Genomic DNA, 20,821 nt, shown 5'->3' with positions numbered 1-20,821 from the left:
CAGCTACTAGGGAGGCTGAGGCATGAGAATCACTTGAACCCAGGAGGTGGAGGTTGCAGTGAGCTGAGATTGCGCCACTGCACTCTAGCCTGGGTGACAGAGAGAGACTCCATCTCAAAAAAAAAAAAAAAAAAAAGAGTGTCTAAGAGCATCACATGGTAAAACGGTGAAACTAGGACTGAAGTCCAGTTCTGATCCAGTTTACCCTCACAAATAACCTCTTAGTTTCTCTACATTTAACTCTAAATACAAATGTAATCATACATTAGCTATGTGGCTTTGGGCTAAATCATTCCAAACCCTTTTCCCCAACTGTAAATATGGACAAAAATTCCTACTAACCTCACATAAGGTTATTTTAAGAATTAAAACAAAAAGTGAAAAGACTGTTAACTACAAGGTAGTATACATAAATACTTTTTTTTTAAAGAAGGGAGACTTTGAAGAAATCACAGAAATTATGTTTACACAGAAATATCTGGGGATTTGTAACTAAAAATCTGTAGAAAAAAGATTATCGTAGATTAGGCTTAAATATTATTTGATTTTACTAGTGCCTCCAAAAGTAATTAACAATAGGCCGGGTGCAGTGGCTCACGTCTGTAATCCCAGCACTTTGGGAGGCCAAGGCAGGCAGATCACGGGAGGTCAGGAATTCAAGACCAGCCTGGCCAACATGGTGAAATCTCGTCTCTACTAAAAATACAAAAATCAGCTGGGCGTGGTGGCAGGTGCCTGTAATCCCAGCTACTCGGGAGGCTGAGGCAGGAGAATCGCTTGAATCTGGGAGGCGGAGGTTGCAGTGAGCCAAGATGGCGCCACTGCACTGCAGCCTGGGCGACAAGGCAAGACTCCATTTCAACAACAACAACAACAACAACAACAACAACAACAACAACAACAGTAATTAACAATAACACCCGTCCTGATAAGATTAAATAAAATAATATCGTATGAAAAGCTTTAAAATAAATATGTGATATATACTGCTATTTGCCCTGGCCATATAATGAAGCAAACATCTTAGTTCCTTTTTTTATTTTACAAAAATTATCTGGGCATGGTGTCGCATGCCTGTAATCACAGCTACTCGGGAGGCTGCGGCAGAACAATCACTTGAACCTGGGAGGCGGAGGTTGCAGTGAGCCAAGATCACACCATTGCACTCCCAACTGGGCAACAAGACTGAAATTCTGTCTCAAAAAAAAAAAAAAAAAAAAATTCTTATCTTCAAGAGTTTCCTTCCCAATATATCTTATCAATCCAATTAGTTTTCATTCTTAAAAAAAAAAACGCACACTATAGATATTTCCTACCTTTTATAACGTCTAACTTCCTTATATGACATATGATGTCTTCCACAAATTGATCTCAACCTTGTATTCCTTTATTCATACATATGAGCATTTGATTCTAAGACTGGTATCTTTTTGAATATTCCTGGTTTTGACCAAGCTGGATTGACTGTGGATTTTTTCTCAGAACAAAGCTGCTACAAAGACAGAGTGCTGGGATGATTTTCTTTGCACCTGAATCATCTGCTCCCCTACTGATGTTCAATGCCTGAAATGGCCTGTACTCATTTTTTTTTTTGTGATCCAGCTCAAGTTCCACTCCATTTGCTTTATCTCTACCACTGTCCCCCTTTTCCTTTCCCCTAAGTACATATAATCTTGCATCTCAAAACATTTAAAACTGACAAAGATTTGGCCATTTGTCACAAACTTCCTTGGGACATTTCCAATACGGCTATACCTTTCCATGTGTTCAAGTGTTCCCAGTTTTCCAATAATAATACAAGCTTCTTAAAAGCAAGAGAACAAGAGATATATTCTCAACAGAATCTCTCCTTTATTTGAACGCTGCATGATCGGCACTGATAGAAATACGCTTCTGAGGAAGCCTGCCTAGCATCTGAAATTAGTAGGGGCTCAGATGCTGCATGAAGCAAACGACCTTTAACCCAAAACCTCCGAAATTATTCAAAACAGACATCACTCAACGTATCAGGAGTCATCTCAAAAAATCTGTATGTAAATTTTCCTATTAGCTTTCATTAAAATTTCATATTATGTCTTTTTTCCATCTCATATGCGTAATACAGATATTAACAACAAAGTGGGCTATAACATAGTCCCACTGGATAAAAATATTTGTCTATGTTATATGTTAAGTACATGTATATGCATGTATGCACATGTACGTGCATGTATACATACACACATCCTAACACTCCTAAAGGAGGAATGAATTAAATGACAATGAATACATATCCATTGGGACTACAAACAATATTTGCACCTGGAACAGCAAATGGCTTCATTCTTTTAAATCTAGATGATGAGCTGGGTGCGATGGTATGTGCTTGTAATCCCAGCACTTTGGAGGGGCTGAGGTGGGCCGACTGCTTGAGGACAGGAGTTTGAGACCAGCCTGGGCAACATGGCAAAACTCTGTCTCTACAAAAAATAAAAAATTAACTGGGCATGGTGGTACACACCTGTAGTCCTAGCTACTTGGAAGACTGAGGTGGGAGGATCACTTGAGCCCAGGAGGTCGAGGTTGCAGTGAGCCAGGGTTGCACCGCTGCACTCCAGCCTGGGCCACAGTGCAAGACCTTGTCTCAAACAAACAAATCTAGATGATGAAAAAGCTTTGATAAATAATCATTAGATCCACCATTACAACTTTCTAAAACTGCTAAAGATATATACTAAATAATAGAATGACAATTCCTTAGGAAATTATGATGCATAAGTTCCAAAAATTCTAAGATCTTATCAGGAGTTACTCAAAATAGTCAAATAAGCAGTGCCAATACCCAATTGCTAATCAATATATGGAATATATGGTAACTCGCTTAAATACCTAAATATGCCAGATAAAGGGGTCTGCTATCACTCCTGTAACAGTGGGTTAAATAAGCTTGTTATTCTTATACTTCGATGGGAAAAAATTGAGCGTATACCCCAAAATGTTTATTTATAAATTTTATACACATTCTACTACACTGATAGTATATACAGTTGTAAAACGTAACTATTTTTAGTAATAGCAATATGAATGAACATGCTTTATTCTTTTGAATATCTTCTAAATCCATTCATTTTCATATTTGCGAAAATTCAGCCAGTAAATTTTAATCTTTTTTTTTTTTTTTTTTGAGACGGAGTCTCGCTCTGTAGCCCAGGCTGGAGTGCAGTGGCCGGATCTCAGCTCACTGCAAGCTCCGCCTCCCAGGTTCACGCCATTCTCCTGCCTCAGCCTCCCGAGTAGCTGGGACTACAGGTGCCCGCCACCTTGCTCGGCTAATTGTTTTTGTATTTTTTAGTAGACACGGGGTTTCACCGTGTTAGCCAGGATGGTCTTGATCTTGTGACCTCGTGATCCGCCCGTCTCGGCCTCCCAAAGTGCTGGGATTACAGGCTTGAGCCACCGCGCCCGGCATAAATTTTAATCTTTAACATGAATACATTGTTTCTACTTGAATCAGAAAGTTCTACATTTTTTCGTACTTTTCTACTTTATTATTATTATTATCATTTGTTCTTGTTATTATCAAGGGTGAGATAATTTTTTTTTTTTGTATTTTTAACAAGTGAATTCACTAAAAAGACAAAATTTTACATCTGGTTTATAGTTATCACTTACATAGTTCCATTTAAATTCTCAAAGTAACCCAAGTAAATGTTATTCTCTCCATTTTGTAGATGAGAAAAGGGAGGCACAAGTGATTCCTAACCAACCCCCAAATCACATCATTAGTCAAGTGTCAGAACTGGAACTGGATCCCATGTACTCGTGCTCTAGAATCTGGGCTGTTGGCTATTTTTGTTAGAAAATTGCTTCCAAGCTGGGCAGATATGAGGATTTTCACATCTAACATACAAATGCTCTTTAATAACAAAATCACGCAATGATGTAAATTTGTCAGCATACACTCTTCATTGCATGAGCTTCTTCCAACAACTGGCTATTTTCTGATATCTTGTTAAGCAAGCTTTCCCTAACCGTGAAGGGGCAGATTCAGTATAAATTCTTTGCAGAAGTATCTGGTAAGCAGACAACCATTTGTCTTTATAAAAAAGATTCAACAGACTTGGAACACTTCATTTTTCGTAAAAGAAAAATAGGCCAGTCAAGGTTGCTCATGCCTGTAATCCCAAAATATTGGGAGGCCAAGGTGGGAGGATTGTTTGAGGCCAGGAGTTTGAGACCAGCCTGGGTGACTAAGCAATTCTGTCTCTCCAAAAAAAAAGAAAGAAAGAAAAAGAAAAAAAATGGTGTAGGGGAGCTACACAGGAGGCTAAAGGGGAAGGATCTCTTGAGCCCAGAAGTTCCAGGCTGCAGTGAGCCATGACTGCGCCACTGCACTCTAGCCTGGGCAACAGAGTGAAAACCTGTGTCAAAGACAGAAAGGAAAGAAAAGAGACAGAAAGAAAGAGGAAGAAAGGAGAAAAATGTATGACTCATTTTTAAAAGTTGCTCAGCTTTATCAAAGTATTTTGCTACAATAGAGTCAATGAATCCTCTTTGTAAAATCTTTGCATCATAAAAGATGATTATCACCTTAAGCCTTACTGTAATTTGAAGGTCTTCCGATTTGCAATCTGGCATTAATCTCTTTTGTCGTTATAGTTTCCTAGAAATAACGTAGTAAATAAATTTCACACATGGTGGTATCTCTTCCTAACTCCCCATTTATTTTTTGTTTAATTCGAGTCAAAGCCATCCCTCTGTTTAATTCCAGTCAAAGCTATCCCTCCATCAGTGGTTTCTGTTTAGTTTTTCCACAAACATTTAAAAAAGTTAAATAAGTGATTTACTGTTGAGAATATATCTATGCGGATATCTCTTTAGTTGCTCACAAAAGTGGTTCTTCATGTATTTCATTACTGAAAGAGAATCTAGCAAGTTCTCCCAAGCTTTACTGTTAGAAACATCTGTACATTATCCCTACCAGGCTGAGTAATTTGCTCTGGTACTAATTTATTTAATATCATTAGCAACGTTTTTATGCAGCATCAAACAGTATATGCTAAGGAATGAATGCATTTCGGTTGGTTGTAATATTGTTTTTCGCTAATTACCACATCAGAAGGAACAAGTGTTTCCCCATAGTACTTCTCTCTCTATTTAAATAAGAAACCCCCAAGAAATGCATCCAGTCATTTACAATTAAATTCAGTAAAATTTTGTCATATAGAAGAATGCATAAACATCTCTTAAAAAACTAGAAATGCCAGTTTTTACATTCTGAATGCTTAGATAGCTTGCTAAATTAAAATAGTTTCAGAATATCATTAGCTTAAATTTCAAGGCATGGTATAATTAGCCAAAGTTTTTATTTTAAGTACCAAAAGTAGAAATATACTTTTATTTCAAAACCCCTTCTTGATGATTTCGCTATTTGGACCAACTTCTACAACATCCGATTAAATCATCATAACTTAACGGTGATGTGGCTGATAGAGTTCTTACTAGAAATAACAGTGTCCACTTTCTTTCTTTTTTTTTTTTTTTTTGAGACAGGCTTTCATTGTCGCCCGGGCTGGAGTGCAGCGGTGTGATCAAGGCTCACTGCAGCCTCGACCTCCTGGGCTCAAGTGATCCTCCTATATCAGCTTCCCATATAGCTGGGACTACAGGCATGTGCCATCACACCTGGCTAATTTTTATATTTTCTTTTCTTTTTTGAGACAGAGTCTCACTCTGTCGCCCAGGTTGGAGTGCAATGGCACAATTTCAGCTCACTGCAACCTCCACCTCACAGGTTCAAGTGATACTCCTGTCTCAGCCTCCTGAGTAGCTGGGACTACAGGCACGTGCCACCAAGCCCAGCTAATTTTTTGTATTTTTTAGTAGAGACAGGGTTTCACCATATTAGCCAGGATGGTCTCGATCTCCTGACTTTGTGATCTGTCCACCTTGGCCTCCCAAAGCGCTGGGATTACAGGCGTGAGTCACTGCACCTGGCCAATTTTTGTATTTTTTGTAGAGACAAGGTTTCACCATGTTGCCCAGGCTGGTCTCGAACTCCTAGGCTCAAGCAATCCACCCACCTTGGCCTCCCCCAAAGTGCTGGGATGTGAGCCACCACACCCAGCTGAGTATTTCTAATATTAGCCAATACCCAAACAATAAGTGATATCACTTATTAGAGTGGCAAAAAGTACATGCTGACAGTAAGAGTAGATCTATTCAAACGGCTAACTGCCCCCTTAGCAGATTCTGACGGAGAATTGCAAAGTACAAAGAAAGGCATAGCATACAATTCATGCCAAAAAGACCAATTTAAGAAATATAATTTATTATTTGCGTAGTATCAAAACTATCACAAGGGGGATATTGTACAAATTTTAAGTGACACCATCCTTATCACTAAGATACTTTCTGCATGCCAGAGACAAACCATAAAAGTAAAAATAAATAAATAAATAAAAACACTTTCTGTGGCCAGGTGCAGTGGCTCAAGCCAGTAATCCCAGCACTTTGGGAGACAGGTGGGAGGAACACATGCATCCAGGAGTTCAAGAACAGCCTGGGCAATACAGTGAGACCCTGTCTTTACAAAAAATACAAAAATTAACCAGGCATGATGGTGCACGCCTGTAGTCCCAGCTACTTGGGGGGCTGAGGTGGGAGGATCACCTGAGCCCATAAGATCGAGGATGCTGTAAGCCATGATTGCACCACTTCACTTAGCCTGGGCAACAGAGTGAGACTCTGTCTCTTAAAAAAAAAAAGATAACCTGTTTGCAATTGCAATTAGCCATTTATACAAGATATGTAGCCAGGTTCTAAATGTAATTCTGTTTTTTTTGTAGACAGGCTGTGGCTCTGTTACCTAGGCTGGAGTGCAGTGGCATGATCTTGGCTCATTGCAACCTCTACCTCCTGGGCTTAAGCCATCCTCCCACCTCAACCTGCCAAGGAGCTGGGACTACAGGCATATGCTAATACAACAGGCTAATTTTTGTACTTTTTGAAGAGACAGGGTTTTCCCATGTTGTCCAGGCTGGTTTCAAAATCCTGAGCTCAAGCAATTTGCCCACCTCAGCCTCCCAAGTGCTGGTATTACAGGCATGAGCCACCTTTGCCTGGCCCTGAATGCAATTTTTTTTTTTTTTTTTGAGACAGTGTCTGGCTCTGTCACCCAGGCTGCAGTGCAGTGGCACAATCTAGGCTCACTGCAACCTCCACCTCCTGGGTTCAAGCGATTCTTGTGCCTCAGCCTCCCGAGTACCTGAGACTACAGGTGCACGCCACCACACTCAGCTAATATTTGTATTTTCAGTAGAGACTGGGTTTCGCCATGTTGGTCAGGCTGGTTGCAAACTCCTGACCTCATGTGATCCACCTGCCTCAGCCTCCCAAAGTGCTGGGATTATAGGCATGAGCCACTGTGCCCAGCCCTGAATATAATTCTTATTCAATTTATTAATTCTCTATTCTGGAAGTACTGGTCCCTAAAAATTTGGTGAACTGACATCTTTAATATTTATAGCCCTATAAACATCTAAAGATTTTGGTGGTAACGCCAGAAGTGATAAAAGAACAAAAGCATGAATAAAAGGGAATGCTGGCTGGGCACAACAGCTCACAACTGTAATCTCAACAATTTGGGAGGGCGGAGGCGGGTGGATCACTTGAGCCCAGGAGTTCAAGACCAGCCTGGGCAACACGGTGAGATCCCATCTCTACAAAAAATAAAAAATTAGTCGGGTGTGGTGGTGCATGCCTGTAGTCCCAGCTACTTGGGAAGCTGAGGTTGGAGAATCACTTGAGGCCGGGTGGGCAAGGTTGCAGTGAACCTTGGTCATGCCACTGCACTTCAGCCTGGGTGACAGAGCAAGACTCCGTCTTTAAAAAAAAAAAAAAAGGCTGGGCGCGGTGGCTCAAGCCTGTAATCCCAGCACTTTGGGAGGCCGAGACGGGCGGATCACGAGGTCAGGAGATCGAGACCATCCTGGCTAACATGGTGAAACCCCGTCTCTACTAAAAAATACAAAAAACTAGCCGGGCGACGTGGCGGGCGCCTGTAGTCCCAGCTGCTTGGGAGGCTGAGGCAGGAGAATGGCGTAAACCCAGGAGGCGGAGCTTGCAGTGAGCTGAGACCCGGCCACTGCACTCCAGCATGGGCGGCAGAGCGAGACTCCGTCTCACAAAAAAAAAAAAAAAAAAAAAAAAAAAGAATGTTGAATATTTTTTACTATGATGTTTTGGTCTGCAGACTACTGACTGGTGTATAAGGTTTTTAATTAACTCAAGGAAAAAAGTGTTCTACTTCTGAGATTTTTGTTTTTTCTGCTTCCATTGTGTCAATATTCTTTCATTTTTGTAATTGTAACAATGTTTTTAAAAATGTACTTGATGAAATTAAAATTGCTTTAGAGTCAATTTCATCCACTTTCTGGCCAAATATGGCAAGTTCCTATTTTATATTGCTTCACATTTTGGCATTATTTTTCTCACTTGTCCCAAATATATATACAAATTGGGCATGGTTAAATGGGAAAACATGGATTATCCAAGAAGCATACTAGTTGTATTTCGCTATTTTGCCTATACCAGCAGTTCTCCATCTTAATAACCTTGTCATACAATATCAGGATGAGAGTGTGAAAACTGTCACAAATCTCCTTAAAAGTAGAAAAGTCTGTAATTGATTCCCCCCTTTGGTGAGGTTTAACTTAAAGGAGATTCAGGGTTATTCCACTTGGCACTACTGCTATTTTCCTAAATGGAAGAAGTAGGAGAACTGCAGGTGCAGGCAAGTGCCCACAACTTGCACTTTATCTCTATCTCCTTAACCTGTTTATTTTTTTCTCATTTTTGTTCTTTTCAGAGACAGGGTCTCTGTTTTTCAGGCTGGAGTGCAGTGACTTGATTACAGCTTGCTACAGTCCCAAACTCTGGGGCTCAAGTGATCCTCCCACCTCAGCCTCCTGAGTAGCTGGGACTACAGGAGCATGCCACCATGCCTCGCTAATTAAAAATTTTTTTAAATTAACTGATTTTTGAGATAGGGTTTCACTCTGTCGACTAGGCTGGAGTGCCATGGTGTGATCTTGGTTCACTGCAACCTCCATCTCTTCAGCTCAAGCAATGCTCCCACCTCAGCCTCCCAAGTAGCTGGTAATATAGGTATGCACCACCATGCCTGGCTATTTTTTTTGTAGATCTGGGGTTTTGCCACGTTGCCCAAGCTGGTCTTGAACTCCTGAGTTCAAGCTATCTGCCTGCCATGGCCTCCCAGAGTGCTGGCATTACAGGTGTGAGCCACTGCACCTGGCCAATTTCTCCCCCCACCCTGAGACAGAGTTTTGCTCTTGTTGCCGAGGCTGGAGTGCAATGGCACGATCTCAGCTCACTGCAACCTCCGCCTCCTGGGTTGAAATGATTCTCCTGCCTCAGCCTCCCAAGTAGCTGGGATTACAGGTGCCAGTCACCACGCCCCACTAATTTTCTGTATTTTTAGTAAAGACGGAGTTTCAGCATGTTGGCCAGGCTGGTCTCGAACTCCTGACCTCAGGTGATCCACCCACCTTGGCCTCGTAAAGTGCTGGGATTACAGGTGTGAACCAATGTGCCCGGCCTAAATTTAAAAAAATTTTTGGGCCGGGCGCGGTGGCTCAAGCCTATAATCCCAGCACTTTGGGAGGCCGAGACGGGCAGATCACGAGGTCAGGAGATCAAGACCATCCTGGCTAACATGGTGAAACCCCGTCTCTACTAAAAATACAAAAAACTAGCCGGGCGACCTGGCGGGCGCCTGTAGTCCCAGCTACTCGGGAGGCTGAGGCAGGAGAATGGCGTGAACCTGGGAGGCGGAGCTTGCAGTGAGCTGAGATCCGGCCACTGCACTCCAGCCTGGGCGACAGAGCGAGACTCCGTCTCAAAAAAAAAAAAAAAAAAAAAAAAAATTTGTACAGCTGGGGTCTCACTATGTTGCCCAGGCTCTGTCTTGAACTTCTGGCCTCAAGAGATCCTCCCTCCTTGGCCTCCTGAAGTGCTGGGATTACAGATGTGAGCCACCATGCCTGACCTAATTGTTTTCTTTCATAGCACTTACCACCAGATAGTAGAGAATACATGCTTATATTTTTAGTTGTTTTCCCGACTAAGTTTCACGAGAGTAGTGGCTCTTGTTTTATCAACTGTTGTATTTCTAATGCCTACAGTAGTACCTTGCACAGAGAAGATACTCAGTTAATTTATGAGTAACCAATGAAAGAGCCTAAAATTAGACTAATTACATATAGCCCTGTCTACCTAACTCTTACTCGGTCCCTCCACTCAATTAAAACCTCTGAGCTATTATCTTTGTATACATGATCCATCATCCAAGTCATTAAATTATTTAAATATGTCTGGTGTGGGCTCATAAGACATGGTACACAGCACAAGCAGCATGACTAAACTCACAATCTTAAGACATTTACAAGGAACCTCTCTTAAGAACTCCTTTTATCTAGCTTTGAACTTTTCCCCAGATACGGTTCTTATATTCCCGACAAACTAATAAATTAATTCCAGTATGAGGATCCCACTCTTGCCTCAATCTAAGCATGTTGAAAACCAAATTTGCCATTTCACTGTTTTTCAATCCCCTCTTGCCACTTCCTGTGTGAGGTAAAGCCATGGTATAGTGGGAAAATGACTGACTGGGGCAGAAATCCTGGTTCTGGTCTCTGTTCCGCTATTTGCAGTTTAGACAGAAAAGTCTAGAGGGATAAATATGGTTTTCCTGGTATGGTATTCTCTTTTACAGAAAAACAGTTTTGTTTACCTTAAAGGGAACCTTGAAAACTAATGCCTTGGGTGGGAACCCAAGAAATGATGAAGGTATAAATTCTGTGGCACAAGAGAACCCAAAAGGTTAATAGTCCAAGGCTCAGAGAACATATCAAAGCACTCAGATAAAACATTTAAAGACTCCAAAGGACTACAATGGGAGTTTAATAGGTTCAGGAAGGGGGAAAAAAAGAGCCGGACAGTAAATATTTTAGGCTTTGCAGATCATAAGGCCGCTCTGTTGAAATTATCCAACTCCACTGCTATAGTAAAAAACTGCTAATGATAAATAAATAAGTGTGGCTGTGTTCCCATAAAACTTTATTTACAAAAACAGGCAGAGCACTAGATTTGGCCATGGTTTGCCAACCTATGGTTTTAACCTATAGTTTCTAAGATGCATTATGGAAGGAAAATACACATGTATATAAACTCTCTGGGCATGCAGATAATTCTGTTTTGCTAAGAGCTGTTCTAGCTTATACTTGTTTAAACGCACGTTGCCTCAAAATTATTTTGTATTTTACTTTCTAGACACTGATCTCTCCCAGAGCAATTCTCATACCTCTGGGTCACATGATACTCTTTCAGATTCTTAAAATGTATTAAGAATGTCAAAGAGCCATTATTATTATTATTATTATTTGAGATGGGGTCTTGCTCTACCACCCAGGATGGAGGGCAGAGGCATGATATCGGCTCACTGCAACCTCCGCCTCCTGGGTTCAAGTGATTCTCATGCCTCAGCCTCCCAAGTAGTTAGGACTACAGGTACGTACCACCAGGCCCAGGTAATTTTTGTATTTTTAGTAGAGACGGGGTTTCTCCATGTTGGCCAAGCTAGTCTTGACCTCCCACCTTCGCCTCCTAAAGTGTTGGGATTAGAGGTCTGAGCCACTGTGCCTGGCCAAGAGCCTTTGTTTATGTGGGTTATATTTATCATATAAATTTAATAAATTGTTTAGATACATTAATTTATAACAAAATAATCATAAATTATACGTTATGTAATGATACCTATATCTTTTTCAAAACAAAACATTTTTGCGAGAAGTGTGGCAGATTTTACATTTTGCAAATATCTTTAATGTCTACCTTAAGACAGTTGGATTCACGTATCTGTGTTTGTATTCAATTTACTGTGACACATTATTTTGACTGAGGCACAATATGATTTGGATCTGTGTCCCCACCCAAATCTCATATTGAAATGTTATCCCCCACTGGGCGCTATGGCTCACGCCTGTAATCTCAGCACTTTGGGAGGCCAAGACACGAGGATCACCTGAAGTCAGGAGCTTAAGACTAGCCTGGCCAACATGGTGAAACCCTGTCTCTACTAGAAATACAAAAAAATTAGCCAGGCGTGGTGGTGGGCACCTGTAATCCCAGCTACTCATGAGGCTGAGGCAGGAGAATCGCTTGAACCCAGGCGGTGGAGGTTGCAGTGAGCTGAGATCGTGCCACTGCACTCCAGCCTGGGCAACAGAGAGAGCTCATGCTTTGCCTTCTGCCATGGGTTGCTCCTAGAGGCCTCCTGAGAAGCAGATGCTGCTATGCTTCCTGTACAGCCTGTGGAAACGCGAGACAATTGAACCCTCTTTCTTTATAAATTATCCAGTTTCAGGCATTTATTTTTATTTTTATTTTATTTTTTTGAGATGGAGTCTCACTCTGTCACTATGTTGCCCAGGCTACTCTTGAACTCCTGAGCTCAAAGCAATCCACCTGCCTTGGCCTCCCAGAGTGCTGGGATCACAGGCATATCATTGTATTCTTTACTGCCATCTACTCAACAGTTAAAAAAAAAAAAAAAGCTAGTTTCATTTCAGTGTCCTTAATGAAGCAGCAAAAATTATTATTAACTTCATTAAATCTCAATTCTTAAACACAGGCTTTTTAATTATTCTGTGTGATGAAATGAAATATATGCATAAAGTATGCTGCAAAATGAAGATTGATGATTGTCTTGAGGAAAAACACTTATGCAATGGCTTGTGTGCCAAATTAGCCACTTACTCATATTACTCCTTTTTGGCTTGAAAGAATGACTGATAGACAAGCCGTGATTATTCAGACTTGCGTATTTGCAGACATTTTCTCAAAAATGAACAAGGCTATCTTGTCACTTAAAGGAAGCTGATAGTATTTGTTGCAAATGATAACATGACTTTGTTGGCAAGTGAAAATTAGAAATTTGGAAAATTTGCTGGTGCAGTAGCTCACACCTGTAATTCCATCACTTTGGTAGGCCAAGGCAAAAGGATTGCTTGAGCCCATAAGTTCAAGACCAGCCTGGGTGACATAGCGAGACCCTGTCTCTATATTAAAGAAAAAAAAATAATGAAATTTGGAAAATTTGTGTCTGCTACCATGAGCTTGACAACTTACCAGTACGTAAGAAATTTCTGGTGACGTTAGTTGGTATATTAACAAATGTAATTTTAAAAAATATGTTGTTTAATGGAATGTTTTAACATTTTGGAAGATCTACGGCCGGGCGCGGTGGCTCATGCCTGTAATCCTAGCACTTTGGAGGCTGAAGCGGGCAGACCATTTGAGGTCAGGAGTTCGAGACCAGCCTGGCCAACATGGTGAAATCCCATCTCTACTAAAAATACAAAAATTAGCTGGGCGTGATGGTGGGCGCCTGTAATTCCAGCTACTCGGGAGGCTGAGTCAGGAGAATTGCTTGAACCTGGGAGGCAAGCTGTCTCTACAAAAAATTAGCTGGGCACATGGTAGTGTGCATCTGCAGTCCCAGCTACTTGGGAAGATGACACAGAAGGATTGCTTAAGCCTGGGAGGTTAAGGCTGCAGTGAGCATGACTGTGCCACTGCACTCCAGGCTAGGTAACAGAGTGAGTCTCTTCAAACAAAACAAAATGGCAGGGCGTGGTGGCTCATATCTATAATCCCAGCACTTTGGGAGGCAGAGGCAGATGGATCACCTGAGGTCAGGGGTTCAAGACCAACATGGTGAAACCCCGTCACTACTAAAAATACAAGAATTAGCCGGGGGATAGTGGCGGGCACCTGTAATTACAGCTACTCAGGAAACTGTGGTAGGAGAATTGCTTAAACCTGGGAGGCGGAGGCTGCAGTGAGTGAGATCGTGCCACTGCATTCCAACCTGGGCGACAGAGTGAGACTGTTTCAAAAACAAACCAAAACAAGAATACAATAAGTGGAAGTTTGATGCCACTGTATTGGTTCATGATAAGGAGCCAGCAGTTTTACCCATTATCGCTTTTGCACCATCAGTGCAAACATCAACATAGTTAAAAAGGCAAATAATGTCTTAATTATTATGAAAATAGTTTTGCCTTCAGAGACCTAATGAAAGGGTCCCTAGGGTCCCTTTCTAGGGGTTCATTGACCATGCTTCAAAAACTGCTGCCTTAGAGAAATTGAAGGAGCGTTACTTATCAGCTATGTGATCCTGGACAATTCACAAAACTCTTTATTGAGCTATGTAAAAGAAATGATAATGTCCTCAGAGTCGTTCATCAGGATTAAGAGATGTGAAAACGTTTTGTACAAATATTTTGTATATTGTATAGCATCATAAAAATGTAAGACCTTATTAATACTTGTAATAAATGATATCAGGGTTCAGTGGATATCACTGACTTCATCCTAACAATTTGGTGGTGACGGAAGTTCACACATTTTGTTTCCATTGTTTCTCTCACTAGCAATCTTTATATTTCTACATTAAGACCTTTACAATCAGAGATGCAAAACTGATTCATTAATCATCAGTGTTGCTGCCAGTTGAATATATCTAAGTTTTTATCATATGCTTACCCTATCTTGACCAGTCAAACTTGTCTAAGGCTTCCCCTTATGTCTGAATATGTCCATTTGTTTAATCTAAATAATGTCAGGTTGTGTTCATTTGTTTCTCTTCCTTTCTAAAACTTGTCTCCCCATGCCTACTTACTGAAATACCATTCCTATACTTACAGAGATTAATTAAGTCAATCTTCTCTGGCTACCCAAGGAGGATAACCTTTCTCCCCTGAATACCCAGCACTTAATGCCTTATGTTACTAGATATCTTCTCTTTGCTTGCCTTTCCTTAACTAGACTGTAATCTGAGGGTAAGTATATCTTACACTTTTTTTTTTTTTTGAGACGGAGTCTCGCTCTGCCGCCCGGGCTAGAGTGCAGTGGCCAGATCTCAGCTCACTGCAAGCTCCGCCTCCCGGGTTCACGCCATTCTCCTGCCTCAGCCTCCCGAGTAGCTGGGACTACAGGCGCCGCCACCTCGCCCGGCTAGTTTTTTGTATTTTTTAGTAGAGACGGGGTTTCACCGTGTTAGCCAGGATGGTCTCGATCTCCTGACCTCGTGATCCCCCCGTCTCGGCCTCCCAAAGTGCTGGGATTACAGGCTTGAGCCACCGAGCCCGGCCATATCTTACATTTTTATTACCTTTAGCATCTATTAGCACAATGCATTCAGTCTGGCTAATGGTCCTATGTGTACTCTACTAGAGACTAGTTCTAATGAAACACTGACCTTCAAACCCAAATAAAGAACCAGAAAACTATGACAGTTTAACTTGCTTTATAGATCTAAGATCTTGTCATATACAGTTTCTAGGCAAACTTTTATCCACAAGGCTTACTCAAGTGATATGGCAAGGTAATCAATATCACAGCTTAAGAGTACAACTACTCTACAGACAAAAATTGTACTTCTCAAAGTGCCCAAGATATGGCTTAGAGAGCAAAAACAAAAATATGATAATATTTATTAAGGTGCATAAGATCTAAGATGTATTTCTTTATAAGGAAAGGTAGGCCAGGGTGTGATGGCTCACGCCTGTGATCCCAGCACTTTGGGAGGCCGAGGTGGGTGGATCACCTGAGGTCAGGAGTTCGTGACCAGCCTGGTCAACGTGGCGAAACCTCGTGTCTACTAAAAATACAAAAAATAGCTGGGTGTGGTGGTGTGTGCCTGTAATCCCAGCTGCTCAGGAGGCTGAGGCAGGAGAATTGCTTGAGCTGGGAGGCAGAGGTTGCAGTGAGCTGAGATTGTGCCATTGCACTCCAGCCTGGGCAACAAGAGTGATAGAACAAAGAAAGGAAAGAAAAAAAAAAAGAAAGGAAAGGAAGAAAGGCAGGAAAAGAAAGGAAAGGAAAGGAAAGAAAAGAAAGAAAGAGAAAGAAAGAAAGTAAGTCTAAAAAACACCACCTATTTAAAACACAAAGTGCAATACACACATAGTGCAATACCATAAAAAATTGAGAGTTACCTAGACCTAACCAAGTTAAAAAGCACAAATTCAAAGTGTAAAATTGGATGGCAAAAACAGAACACCAGCCATGAGCTGTAGCATTTATTATTATTTGAAAAATTAAGTAGCACAGGCAAGAAACCAAAGGTAGAAACTTTGTACCGAAAAAGCAACAGCAACTGAAAGGCGGCACTGTTAAATGACAAAAAGAACTTTTTGGAATCAGAATAAGCTGGGTTCAGATCCTAGTCCAGAAACTGCATCCATTTTTTTTTTTGAGATGGAATCTTACCCTCTCGCTCAGGCTGGAGTGCAATGGCACGATCTCACCTCCCTACAACCTCCCCCTCCTGTGTTCAAGTGATTCTTCTGCCTCAGCCTCCCAAGTAGCTGGGACTACAGACACATGCCACCATGCCTGGCTAATTTTTGTATTTTCAGCAGAGACGGGGCTTCACCATGTTGACCAAGCTGGTCTCAAACTCCTGACCTCAGGTGATTCGCCTGCCTCAGCCTCCCAAAATGCTGGGATTACAGGCTTGAGCCATTGTGCCCGGCCAACTGTATCAAATTAATTAAAACACAAAATTTCTCTAGGCACTTGAGCCCTTATCTGTAAAATGGGGCTATAACTATCTGCCTGGCAGAGTTTCTGAGAGCATTAGAAATAATATAAGGCAGTAAAAAGTAAAGACTTTGAATTGAAGTCAGATAGATCTGGGTTAGAACTGACTATACTTTCAATAGCTCAGGTAACCTAAGCCTCAGGTTTCTCATTTGTAAGATGGACATAATACCATCACCTCAGAGCCCTTGTGAAAATAAGGAAATATCTATAAATTATTTTTTAATGACTATAAAGTCTTTTTTTTTTTTTTTTTTTTTTTTTGAGACGGAGTCTTGCTCTGCCACCCAGGCTGGAGTGCAGTGGCCGGATCTCAGCTCACTGCAAGCTCCGCCTCCTGGGTTTATGCCATTCTCCTGCCTCAGCCTCCCGAGTAGCTGGGACTACAGGCGCCCGCCTCGTCGCCCGGCTAGTTTTCTGTATTTTTAAGTAGAGACAGGGTTTCACTGTATTAGCCAGGATGGTCTCGATCTCCTGACTTTGTGATCCGCCCGTCTCGGCCTCTCAAAGTGCTGGGATTACAGGATTGAGCCACCGCGCCCGGCCCCGACTATAAAGTCTTAAAAGTGTATCTAGTAAGTACTCAATAAGCTGTCCCTACTAGATATGTAAATATATTTATACATACAAACATACCTCACCTTGCATGGTGCCTGCCAGATTATACTTAAGTAAATGTCAACTATTATAATTATTTCCTACCACAAGACATTTCAAAGTAATGATTATAAACTTTAAGCTGTGATTTTATACCCTGTCACATTCAACTTATATAAATTAATCACTAAGAAGTTAATGGTAGTTTCTTAATTATTGCAACTACAAAATTTTCAGGGTAATTCAGGGAGTAGAAGCAGGAGTAAGTATACATTATTCACTAATAGAGAGAAAGACCAGAAAAAAGAAGACACTAGGTCGGAGATGTGTAAATCTATATTGGGCATATCAGCGAGTCACTCTATAAACTCACACTCCTTACGTTACATGTTTACTTGTTAACACAAGTCATTACTTTTCTGCCAAACACAAAGTTGGACATAAATTTAATTATTTCCCAAAACTATCCTTCATTTTAAGCCATTCTGCCTACAGTTGTCTTGGTGGCTAAACCACTTCTTCAAAGACATTTTGAAATCGGAAGCATTAAGAAACTGTAGCAACCATGTCTTTTTCTTTTTTTGTTTTTTTGGGACAGAGTCTCGCTCTGTTGCCCTGGCTGGTGTGCAGTGGCGCAATCCCTGCTCACTGCAAACTCCGTCTCTCGGATTCAAGCCATTCCCCTACCTCAGCCTCCCGAGTAGCTGGGATTACACGCATGTGCCACCACATCCAGCTAATTTTTGTATTTTTTGCAGAGACGGGGTTTCATCATGTTGGCCAGGCTGGTCTCGAACTCCGGACCTCAGGTGATCCGCCCACCTCGGGCTCCCAAAGTGCTGAGATTACAGGCGTGAGCCACTGCACCCAGCCAGTAGCAACCATTTCATACCACTACTCCAAGAAGCTAGAGCTGCTGCACTGTGGTTCCTAGAAACTACTTACCTATTGGTGACTGTCTCTCTCTTTTTTTTTTTTTTTTCCTGAAAAGGGGCTAGCATAGACAGGATTTTTTTTTTTTTTTTTTTTTTTTTTTTGAGACGGAGTCTGGCTCTGTCTCCCAGGCTGGAGTGCAGTGGCCGGATCTCAGCTCATTGCAAGCTCCGCCTCCCGGGTTTACGCCATTCTCCTGCCTCAGCCTCCCGAGTAGCTGGGACTACAGGCGCCCACCACCTCGCCCGGCTAGTTTTTTGTATTTTTAGTAGAGATGGGGTTTCACCGTGTTAGCCAGGATGGTCTCGATCTCCTGACCTCGTGATCCGCCTGTCTTGGCCTCCCAAAGTGCTGGGATTACAGGCTTGAGCCACCACACCCGGCCGACGGGATTTTTTTAAAAAGGAGGGAGGGGTGCTGGATGTGGTGCCTCATGCATATATTCCCAGCACTTTGGGAGGCTGAGGCAGAAGGATCACTTGAGCTTAGAAGTTCAAGACTATGTTGTGTGGGTAACACAGTGAGACCCCTGTCTCTACATTAAAAAAAAAAAAAAAAAGGAAAAGGAGGGTAATTCAATGTACAAAAGGGAACTGAATGAAAAGTCTTTTTTTCACAGTAGAAGGAACTACTGTTAAGAATTTCTTATTCATTTTGCCTACTTCCAAGCTAGATTAAGTAAAAATGAGTCAGTTCTGACACCAAGCAACTGGAAAATTAATAAAATCCCAGGAATGTACCATTTACGTGGTATGATACTTGGAAAATTTCACATCCAAATGAAAGTGTACATCTATATCTTTTTTCTTTTTGAGACAGGGTCTTGGGTGCCCAGGCTGGAGTGGATTAGCACAATCTTGGCTCTCTGAAACCGATCCTCCCACCGCAGCCTGCTGAGTAGCTAGGACTACAGGTGCGTATCACCGTGCCTGGCTAATTTTCGTATTTTCTATAATGACAAAGTTTCGCCATGTTGCCCAGGCTGGTCTCAAACTCATGGGCTCAAGCAATCTACCCACTTCGGCCTACCAAAGTGCTAGGATTACAGGCATGAGCCATAGCACCAGGCCCACATTTTCTTTTGTTAAATGAAGTTAATCTATGTCTAGTAAGCAGACAATTACGTTTCCAACACAACAGAAATCTATTTCAACACTAAACACCACTGAACGATTGTGCTAAGGTTTTCATGCTAGATGTGCCCTATTAACAAAGGTAACACAATTCCACAGTTCTGTTTTTGAATAAAGGGTACATATGTTATGTATCTGGAAACTTACACAAAATGTTCAAGTTGTGAATGGTTTTTGACATAATGAATATTTAGTATTGCCACAGCAATGTTTAAAATATTTGGTGATACAACTTTCTTTTAAAAAAACAAAAACATCCCAGTTAAACTTTTACCACCCATCCACTATGGTTAATTCAGATTTTCAGAGTTTTGTTTAAATGAGGGGTACACATACAATCTTATGAAACAGAAAAGCATCACCCTTTTATGTCATTCTATTAAGAGCCTTGCATACAATTTCATATGCTCCCAAACTTACCTTTTCATTTTTCTTGTCAATCTCTGGTGGCTGCTTTGCTGTTCCACTTTGAGGTGTTCGAACAGCTTCACCCTCAGCCACTTCAACAGTCCGCCCATTTGGCTGTACAGGCAACAAAAAGTATCATATTATCAAACTGTTTAGCAGATTGATGCAAAGATTTATACGCAGGAAAGCATATATACTACAATCAAATCCTACCTCTGTACCTAAATTTAAAAAGTTTTTGTACACCAATGTTATCTAAGAGTTGGTAGATTATTGTTCCTAATGTTTTCACATATATATATGTAACATTCATAAGCAAAATTCTGTACCACAAATTTTCTTATCTCACCAAGGTATCAGTCCCTGTAACAAAAATAATGGAATGGAGACAGTTAAAAGGAGAATGAAACTGTTTGCAATTTGACCACCAATTAACTGTGTAATCTCGGAATATTTCACTCGTCTCTGAGGCTTATAAAGTGACAGGTATGATCTACTCGAAAGTCAGCAAACTTGTTCTGTAAACAGCCAAATAGAAAATATTTTATTTACAAACATAATCAGGCTGTACGGCAAAATAAAGTTCAGAAAAAAAAATATTTTACTGATTGTCATCAACAGTCCTCAGCAAAAACAAAACAAAACAGAAACTATTTTAGGTTTTAAGGGCCATATGTCTTTGTTCTTTATTTTTATTTTTTTGGCCCATATGTCTTTGTTGCAACTACATAATTCCTCCACTGTAGCATAAAAGCAGCCATAGATGATACATAAACAAATGAACGTTAGGCAATCTCTAACGGAACCTCTAATTCTGTAATTTCATGGCTCTACTGTTCTGGGAGTAAGCAGCTTTCCAACCCATTTCCACAGCCTAAAAAAGGATACAGAAGCTTTCCTAACATTCCTAAAATAAAATGATAGATAGCACTTAGAGATGCTCATGAGTAGACTCAAGTCTGTGATTTCCAAATCTGGTTTTTAACCAGAATCATTCTTTTTTTACTTTTTTTTTTTGAGACGGAGTTTCGCTCTTGTTGCCCAGGCTGGAGTGCAAAGGTGCAATCTTGGCTCACTGCAAC

The 20,821-nt window shown here is 41.1% G+C and overlaps 1 protein-coding gene across 3 annotated transcripts in view; it reads right to left on the bottom strand.

The window, feature by feature from the left end:
* The window catches only part of MTDH (metadherin), an 85,255-nt gene that overhangs the window by 48,471 nt on the left and 15,963 nt on the right, over positions 1-20,821 (bottom strand). For all 3 annotated transcript variants that reach the window (XM_030937559.1, XM_010385628.2, XM_010385631.2), the window contains exon 2: positions 19,752-19,853. In XM_030937559.1, coding sequence (XP_030793419.1) covers positions 19,752-19,853 — 102 coding nt within the window. The remainder of the gene's footprint in view (positions 1-19,751; positions 19,854-20,821) is intronic.

The sequence above is a fragment of the Rhinopithecus roxellana genome, chromosome 9 (genome assembly GCF_007565055.1).
Source record: "Rhinopithecus roxellana isolate Shanxi Qingling chromosome 9, ASM756505v1, whole genome shotgun sequence".
Classification (NCBI taxonomy): Eukaryota; Metazoa; Chordata; class Mammalia; order Primates; family Cercopithecidae; genus Rhinopithecus; species Rhinopithecus roxellana.
Note: the sequence above shows the minus strand (reverse complement) of the source record. Positions and strands in the feature narration are given on the sequence as shown.